Source organism: Scyliorhinus canicula, chromosome 15 (genome assembly GCF_902713615.1).
Source record: "Scyliorhinus canicula chromosome 15, sScyCan1.1, whole genome shotgun sequence".
Taxonomy (NCBI): domain Eukaryota; kingdom Metazoa; phylum Chordata; class Chondrichthyes; order Carcharhiniformes; family Scyliorhinidae; genus Scyliorhinus; species Scyliorhinus canicula.
The window spans coordinates 87,415,195-87,424,913 of NC_052160.1; the positions used below are offsets into that span (position 1 = coordinate 87,415,195).

Genomic DNA, 9,719 nt, shown 5'->3' on the forward strand with positions numbered 1-9,719 from the left:
TAGAGTGGAGGTGTGGGTTTAAGTAGGGTGTTCTTTCCAAGAGCCGTGAAGTCTTGATGGGCTGAATGGCCTCCTTCAGCACAGTAAATTCTATGTATTGTAAGGTATGTTCAGAATGACGATAAAATGAGGTTATCCAGAGTAGAAATAATCAACTGGTGGAGACCTAACTTCAATGGGGCAAGAACGAAGTGGACAGAGTTAGAATAGAACAAAAAGGTTGGCTGGAAAAACTATACCTTCAAAGAAATGGTCCAGGCACAGTCAAAGTATATTCCTTTAAAAGTGAAAGATACAGCAAATAACCAAGAAAAATACAGAAAGTAGATGAAAAAGCGCATTAGAGAAGCAAATAGAGATCATGAGAAAAGACTGGCAGCCTACATTAAGGGGAATTATAAAGTCTTCTATAGGCATAGAAACAGTAAACGGGTGGTTAAAGGAGGAGTAGGCCAATTTGGGACCAAAAAGGAAATTTACACATGGAGGCATAGGAAATGGCTGAGATATTATTAAGTGGTACTTTCCCAAGCAGGTAAATGCTACACAGGCCATGGTGACAGACAAGGAATCCCTGTCCCTGGAAGAGTTAATCCGAAAGCTTGGAGGGCACAGGAACTTCATTAGGCGAAGGCAGAACAAACTTCTGCAATTACGTTGTCAGGACTTTAAAGGCGAGACCAGCTTCTCGACAAACAATGATGAGAAGGCATTTTTCATGCTATTACGATCCCATACTAGAACCTAACAGTGACGAGGATACTGGACTGAAACCCCAATATTTCAGTTTATTTGAAAGGCTGTGCAAAAAGGATGATTTGCTCCAGGAGTGATTGCATGAAGAAATAGGGTGTTGGTATGTTTAAAACAAAACTTTATTATAAATACAGCAGAAAAGATTTACCAGGAGGCTACCGGGACTTGATGGTTTGAGTTATAAGGAGGGGCTGGATAGAATGGTATGGTGCGAGGGAAGAGACACAAAAGGGTCCAAGGGGCAATTTTTTCACACTAAAAATTGGGCGGCATGGACAAGTTGAGCCGAAGGGCCTGTTTCAATGCTGCAAAACTCTATGGCTCTAATATTCCATGGGCTGGATGGCGTCCCCGCACCAATCCTCCACTTGGTGGGGGGCTAGCAGCCGCGCAGCGTGAAGTCCCCGGCTTTACCTGCAGATACGGCCGTAGAATGACGGGTCCGTGGCCGCAAGACAGCCGTGCTGTGCAACATGGCGTCAGCTGTGTGCGGACCTGGCCTGCCAAAAACTGCCACCCTGTAACAACCCCCACGATTCCCATTAGCCCATGCCGAAGCCCCCCTCCCCCCCCCCCCCCCCAATGCCAGTGGAGGAGCTGCCCCCCCCCCCCCCCCAACCAACCCGACTGTGGCGGCGCTGGACACAGTCTGCAGCCGCCACAGGAGGTCCCCAAACATTGTGAGAACACACGTCTCACACTGCCGGGGACTCGGCCCATCAGGTGCGGAGCATCAGGGGAGGGCCTCAGGTGACATCCCGAACACTTAGATACGGCCTGCAGCGTACTCGGGGAGTAGTTTTGAGGGGGAGGAGCATGCAGAAACGGCACCGCCCCCGATTCCGGTGTAAAATGTGGATTCTCTTCCAATTGCAGAATGCGATTTCGGCGTTAGCAATCAGAGAATCCAGACCAACCTTTTAACTTCACCCCCGAAAAGAACAATTTACACTTACCCCTTAATCACCACCAGTCAATTTCCCATTAAACAAACACAAAGAAACATTCAGCTCTCAATCTGACTTCAAATCAGCATGGCATAGAGTAATACTTGCTTTATGAAACAGGTTTAGCTCCCGTTAGAACCCTTCAGACACTCACTAAATACTTCAAAAAGCTGGTTCACCTGGCATGTTTCAGCTTCTTCCTTGCCCCAGACAAGACTGCTCTCCTTTAAATATTATTATTCTTTATAACTATCCTACTATGAGAGAATTGTGGACTCAGTGTCAGACAGATCAGAATTCATTTAATCTCTCTCCAAAGTCTTCTCCAAAACTGGCCCTCTGCATTCCTTGGCTCCATCCAGCATTGACATCAACTGCAAAACTTAAAAACAAATCAATTCTGCAGACTGAGAATATACTAACTCCCCAAGGACTTTCCCCAGTCAAACCACAGTGCATTAGCACAGAATGCAAAAACACATTCCTTTGGTCAATTTCACCTTCTGGCTCCTAGAAGCTCCCAAGCCTTTACAAAACAAAGTCCTTTTTTAAAAAAAACATGACCATTGCAATCAAACACACTATAACCCCAGGTTTTAACCCTTAAATCGTGTCAATATTTAGAAGCCAATAATCCTAAAATCCTTCATTCATCACAATGCATTAGTAGGTTGTGAATGCTCATTAAAATGCCAGCTCGCCAGCATCAAGTTCCCTCTCCAAATTAAGTTATCCCCCAGTCAGAAATTAGAATGTCCACATGTACGACTGCAGTTAAGTGGCATGCACCTGGTGAGGTTGTCTTTTCCACTACTTTGAAGTGAGTAGCCTCTGCTTTAGCCATCTTGGGGCCCTCTCACAGATGTCAACCTCTTCATTGAGAAAGGGCACTGATAGGCCAAGCTACACACAGGCTAGATATGGGAGACAATATCAGCGAGAAATTTGGAAGAGTGAACCGGAAGCTGGACATGGGAAGCAGGCTAAGAGTGGAAGGGTGGAGCAGAGGCTGGACGGGAAAGGCAGGCTAAGGGTGAAAGAGTGGAGTGAGGCTGGAAACAGATGGCAAGCTAAGGGGGGGGGGGGGGGGGGGGGGGGTGAAAAGGTAGAACTGGTCCAGGGATGGCTGACAGACTGTCCAGGGCAGGGAGGAGGACCGCAAGTGAATTCAAGGATGCAGGGGCATGGCATAGAGGATAGGGCCTTGCCTGTTGTGTCTCTGAATCCTGTGGCTGGGTGGGGTAGGGATGGCGGTAGAGAGTTGGTCTAGAGGGCCGTCTCGGTGCTGTCTATAGTGGGGTCCTGGGGGCTTGTACACTCTTACAGTAGTGACTAATGACCCCGGTTCGAAAGTGCAAGCCTAGAATCATTTTGGATCAGTTTGGGGAGAGGTAAGAAATTGGAACAGTAAGAAGTCGCTTGTGGAATTCATTTACGTGACCCCTAACAGCAGTTACACTGTAGGATAGAGCATACTGGAAGAAGTAAATAGGGCGTGTAAGAAAGGTGCTGTACTACCATGGGTAACTTTCATCTAAATGTAGATTGCAAGAATCAGATTTGCATAGGTAGTCTGGAAAATTAGTGCATAAAGTGTATGTGGGACAATTTCTTGGGTGGACCTCGGGCTGGGGGAAGAGAGGGACCAATGTCCGCTCTGGCAGATGAGGAGGTGGCCGAGAGGGTTCGGGGGTGTATCGAGAGGTACCTTGAGGCCAATGACAACGGGGAGGTCCGAGTGGGGACGGTCTGGGAGGCATTGAAGGCGGTGATATGGGGGGAATTGATCTCCATCCGAACCCATAGGGAGAGAGGGGAGCAGAGGGAGCGGGAGAGACTGATAGGGGAGATGGTGCGGGTGGATAGGAGATATGCAGAGGCCCCGGTGGAGGGGGGTGGAATGGGGCGCTTCTTGGACAAGCTGCGATTCCCAAGGGTGGAGGGACTGGGGGCGCTGATCGAGCTGGAGGAGGTGGTCAAAGGGATAGGGAGCATGCAGTCGGGGAAGGCGCCAGGGCCGGACGGGTTTCCGGCGGAATTTTATAAAAGATATTTGGGCCTGTTGGTCCGGACCTTTAACGAGACAAAGGAGGGGGGGGCTTTGCCCCAACTATGTCACGGGCGCTGATTTCCTTGATCCTGAAGCGGGACAAGGACCCTCTGCAGTGCGGGTCATATAGGCCGATTTCGCTGCTGAACGCCGACGCTAAGCTGCTGGCAAAGATCCTGGCCACTAGAATAGAGGATTGCGTGCCCGGGGTCATTCATGAGGACCAGACGGGGTTTGTGAAGGGAAGGCAGTTGAATACGAACGTGCGAAGGCTCCTCAATGTCATTATGATGCCGGCCATGGAAGGGGAGGCGGAGATAGTGGTGGCATTGGATGCGGAGAAGGCCTTTGATAGGGTTGAGTGGGAGTATTTGTGGGCGGTGTTGGAGAGGTTTGGGTTTGGGGAGGGGTTTATCCGGTGGGTGAGGCTGCTCTACGAGGCCCCGATGGCGAGTGTAGCCACAAATAGGAGGAGGTCGGAGTACTTTCGGCTGTACCGGGGGACGAGACAGGGGTGCCCCCTGTCCCCCTTACTCTTCGCGTTGGCGATTGAGCCCCTGGCCACGGCATTGAGGGAGTCAGGGAACTGGAGGGGCCTGGTGCGGGGTTGGGAGGAGCATCGAGTGTTGCTGTATGCGGACGACCTGTTGCTGTATGTGGCGGACCCAGTGGGGGGGATGCCAGACGTGATGAGGATTCTTAGTGAATTTGGGGGTTTCTCTGGGTATAAGTTGAACCTGGGCAAGAGTGAGTTGTTTGTGGTGCATCCGGGGGATCAAGAGGAGGGGATTGGTAGGCTCCCACTGAAGCAGGCAGGGAAGAGCTTCAGGTACCTAGGGGTCCAGGTGGCTGGGAGTTGGGGGGCCCTGCACAAGCTCAACCTCACAAGGTTGGTGGAGCAGATGGAGGAGGAGTTTAAGAGGTGGGATATGTTACTGCTGTCACTGGCGGGGAGGGTGCAGTCCGTTAAGATGACGGTGCTCCTGAGGTTTTTGTTCCTGTTCCAGTGCCTCCCCATCCTTATCCCGAAGGCCTTTTTTAGGAGGGTCAACAGGAGTATCACGGGATTTGTGTGGGCGCATGGGACTCCGAGGGTGAGAAGAGCGTTCCTGGAACGAGGCAGGGATGGGGGGGGGGGGGGCTGGTGTTGCCCAACCTCTGTGGGTACTATTGGGCTGCCAACGCAGTGATGGTGCGTAAGTGGGTAATGGACGAGGAAGGGGCAGCATGGAAGAGGATGGAGGCGGCGTCATGCGTGGGCATGAGCCTGGAGGCGCTGGTAACGGCACAGTTGCCGCTCCCTCCAACGAGGTATACCACGAGCCCGGTGGTGGCGGCTACCCTCAAAATTTGGGGGCAATGGAGACGGCATAGGGGAGAAGTGGGGGACACGATGGAGGCCCCGATACGGGGGAACCATCGGTTTGTCCCAAGGAGCATTGATGGCGGATTCCTGGGCTGGCACAGGGCAGGGGTTAGGAGGTTGAGGGACATGTTTGTGGAGGGGAGGTTCGCGAGCTTGGGGGAGTTGGAGGAGAAGTTTGGGCTCCCCCGGGGAACATGTTTAGGTACATGCAGGTAAGGGCGTTTGCCAGGAAGCAGGTGGAGGGGTTCCCCTTTTGCCCCCACGAAGGGTGCGGGATCGGTTGCTCTCGGGGGTGTGGGTTGGAGGATTTCGGACATATACCGGGTGATGCAGGAGGTTGACGAGGCCTCGGTGGAGGAACTGAAGGGTAAATGGGAAGAGGAGTTGAGTGAGGAGATTGAGGAGGGGACGTGGGCAGATGCCCTGGAGAGAGTGAATTCCTCCTCTTCCTGTGCGAGGCTTAGCCTCATACAGTTCAAGGTGCTGCATAGGGGCCCACATGACTGGGACGAGGATGAGTAGGTTTTTCGGGGGCGAGGACAGGTGTGCTAGGTGCTCGGGCGTGCCCAGAGCTGGGGGAGTTTTGGAAAGGGGTAGCAAGGATGGTGTCGAGGGTGGTGGGATCCAGGGTCAAGCCAGGCTGGGGACTCGCAATGTTTGGGGTTGCAGTGGAGCCGGGAGTGCAGGAGGCGAAAGAGGCCGGTGTTCTGGCCTTTGCGTCCTAGTAGCCCGGCGGAAGATTCTGCTTCAGTGGAAGGATGCGAGGCCCCCAAGCGTGGAGGCCTGGATCAATGATATGGCGGGGTTCATTCAATTGGAGAAGGTGAAATTTGCCCTGCGGGGATCAGCACAAGGGTTCTTTAGGCGGTGGCAGCCGTTCCTGGACTTCCTGGCGGAACGGTAGGGAAATAGACCGGCAGCAGTATTGTTCTTGGGGTGTTACCGCGGTTGTTTTGTTAATAGAGTTGAGTTGTTATATTTTGTAAAAATTTCAATAAAAATTATTTTTTTTTTAAAAAGATGTTGTCTACATGGACTTTAGCAAGGTCTTCGACTAGGTACTGCATGGTAGATTGTTGCAAAAGGTTAAATCTCACGGAATCCGGGATGAGGTAGCCAATTGGATACAAAATTGGCATGGCGACCAAAGCCAAAGGATGGTTGTGGAGGATTGTTTTTCAAACTGGAGGCCTGTGACTAGCGGTGTGCCTCAGGGATCAGTGCTAGGTCTATTTATATAAAGTTTGAAGATGGCACCATAATCGGTAGCATAGTGGATAATGAAGAAGGTTATACAAGATTGCAACAGGATCTTGACTAATTGGGCCAGTGGGCCGATGAATGGCAGATGGAGTTTAATGTGGAAAAATGTGGGGTGATGCATTTTGGTCGATCTAATCAGGGCAGGACCTACTCAGTTAATGGTAGGGAGTTGGGAAACGTCACAGAAGTGATCTAGGAGTACAGGTTCATAGCTCCTTGAAGGTGGATCACAGGTGGACATGGTGGTGAAGGCAGCATTCGGCATGTTAGGTTTTATTGGTCAGAATTTTGAATACAGGAGATGGGACGTCTTGTTGAAACTGTACAAGACATTGGTAAGACCACACATGGAACACTGTTCAGTTCTGGTCACCCTATTATAGAAAGGATATTGTTAGACTAGAAAGAGTGCAGAAGAGATTTGCAAGGATGCTACCAGGGCTTGATGATATGAGTTATAAAGAGAGGTTGATCGGCTGGGACTTTTTTCCTTGGAGCGCAAGAGGCTTAGGGGTGATCTTATGGAGGTCTGTAAAATAATGAGGAGCATAAATAAGGTAGTCAACATCTTTTTCCAACGGTTGAGAGTCTAGAAATAGAGGGCATAGGTTTAAAGTGATAGCGAAGAGATACAAAAGAGACCAGAGGGAAAATGTCTTCACACAGAGGGTGGTGAGCATCTGGAAGGGGCTGCCAGAGGCAGATACGATTTTGTCTTTTTAAAAAGCAGATAGACAGTTACATGGGCAGGGTGGGTATAAAGGGATATGAGCCAAATGCAGGCAAGTGGGACTAGCTTACTGATTGAAACTGGGCGGCATGGATAAGCTGGGCCGAAATGCCTGTTTCCATGCTGTAAACATCTCTGACTCTATTGCAATGCCGACCTGCCCAGGTTTCTCTGGACACTGGATGCAAGATGAGACATCGGACGGGATTCTTCGCCCCTCCGCACCAGTTTCTCCGGCCAATGGAGCAACCCCAAGCCGGCGGGAAATCCCCAGGCGCGGGTGCGCTGTCGGCGCGACGGAGAATGCAGTCCATCCTGTTTCCCCAAGGGTGTCGGAGAACCAGCAGCAGGGTCATCAATACCGCCTGGCAGGCAGTGTCAGCGGCTGTCAGTGTGGGCAGCATGACCAGGAAGACCAGCATCCGATGTAGGAAGACCAACAGCCTCCAACAAGCTGCTAGAGTTAAGTACAAACATACAAATCACTAAAGGTCGCTCAACTTCACAAGGCCATTAAAATAGCAAACGAAGCACTAGGGGCGGAATTCTCCGCAGGGGGCCGAATTCGTGAAGGCCGTCGTGAACTCGGCCGAGGTTCACGATGGTCTCGGAGCCCGCTCCCTGCACCTAATTCACCCCCACCCGGGGGGCTAGGAGCGGGCCTCCGTCTTTCTCGGCAACGACCTCGTCACGCCGAGAATGTGAAGTCATCCGCGCATGCGCCGGTTCCAACCCGCGCATGTGCGGATGACTTCATCGCGCAGACGGCACGAACCCACGCATGCGCGATGGCGTCTTTCTCCTCAGCCGCCCGGCAAAACGTGGCGGCTTGATCTTGCCGGGCGGCAGAGGGGAAAGACCAGGTGTGGTTGCTGCCGTGTTGAAACGGGCGTGAAGGGCCGGCCGCTCGGCCCATCGGGCTCGGAGAATCGCCGTTTGCCGTAAAAAAGCGGCGAGCAGTGATTTGTCCGAGCCGGGGGGGGAAATCGCTGGGGGCGCCAGAGGGACGTAAAGAATGTCGGGAGGCCCTCCCACGCCACGTGGGGAGCGGAGAATTCCGCCCCAGGTTTTTTTTCTAGAAGGAACTGAAAAATACAAAACTGTGCTAAATCTGTACCAATCCATGTAAGATCATATTAAGAGTACTCAATGAAATTCCGGTCACCATATTATAAAAAAAAGATATAAAGGCACTGGATAGGGTACAGATAATATTTACAAGGATGATGCCAGAAATGTATGGGTATGCATATCAGGAAAGGATTGACAGACTGCATATATTTTCTCTTGAGAAAAGTTTACGGGGTGATCAATGGAGATCTTTAAAATTCTAAAAGATTTGATAGTGTGGATACAGAAAGAATGTTTCTATTTGTGGAGGAGAGCATAACTAGACGCCATCAATATACTGTAGTCACTTAAGACATCTAATAGGGAATTCAGGAAAAACGTTTTTACCCGAAGACTGGTAAAAATATGGAGCTTAGGTATGAGAGGCAGAGATTGAAGCAGAATGCATTTCAGGGGAAGTTAGCCCATCATCAGGTATCACAGATGGGCAACCTAATCCTTCAAAACCCAGAGGGGAATGCAATTAAAATTAAAAGCAGAACATTATTCCAACTGTAAACTTTAAAATGTCGTTGGTACCGAGTTTCAATTTTACCTTGGATTCCAGTTTTAGATAACTTAGGTGTGCTTGTCCTTAAAAACTGTACGCCCATGTCATCATTACGGCAGCCATTCGAATTCTGAAATAGTTAAATAAGATTATTAACAGGATCTACTCTAATATTGAACAAATTCACTGGCCTACCCCAAACACATCTACATATTCGTAACAGCAATATTTTCAGTTAAGTTTCACAAGTTAAGGTGCAACTCAAGTGAAGCCATACACCTCTTTGATGTTACGAGATGAACCCTTTAAGGTCTGCACTCAGCTCAATGACAGATAAACATAGAATCTACACTGCAGAAGGAGGCCAATCGGACCATCAAGTCTGAACCAGCCCTTGGAAAGAGCGCCCTACTCAAGCCACACCTCCACCTGAGCACCATAAACCAGTAACCCCACCTAACCTTTTTGACACTTGGGGGCAATTTAGCTCGGCCAATCCACCTAACCTGCACATCTTTGGATTGTGGAGGAAACTAGAGCAACCGGAGGAAACCCATGCAAACACAGGAAGAAAGTGCAAGCTCCACACAGTCAATCGAGGCTGGAATTGAACCTGGGACCCTGGGGTTGTGAGGCAGCAGTGCTAATCACTGTGCCACCGTGCCACCCCAATTTTAAGTGTTTTCAACCTTACCTTTAATCTATTTATAATTCTAGTTTCATCCCCCGCCCCCTCACCTCTAACTCTGTTCCAACATAAAACTAAATCAGTGTAAAATCTTGGATAAATGAAAGGCCAAACAGCCCATTTAACATGCCGACAGTTCTCGACAGGATTCATAACGTGGACTCCCTTGAAGCTCAAAAAGTGGCGTGTAGCTTCACCCGAGTTGCACCTTGCCACAACATCTCCCTACTTACCTCACTGGTGTATCCATGCTGCAGTAAGGAGAGGAAGTTTCCACTGCAACCTACGAAAACATCAG

The 9,719-nt window shown here is 50.2% G+C and overlaps 1 protein-coding gene across 5 annotated transcripts in view; it reads right to left on the reverse strand.

The window, feature by feature from the left end:
* The window catches only part of sycp1 (synaptonemal complex protein 1), a 741,816-nt gene extending 732,954 nt beyond the window's left edge, over positions 1-8,862 (reverse strand). For all 5 annotated transcript variants that reach the window (XM_038820847.1, XM_038820848.1, XM_038820846.1 and 2 more), the window contains exon 1: positions 8,779-8,862. In XM_038820847.1, coding sequence (XP_038676775.1) covers positions 8,779-8,836 — 58 coding nt within the window. In that variant the 5' untranslated portion in view covers positions 8,837-8,862. The remainder of the gene's footprint in view (positions 1-8,778) is intronic.
* Between the last annotated feature and the right edge of the window lie 857 nt (positions 8,863-9,719).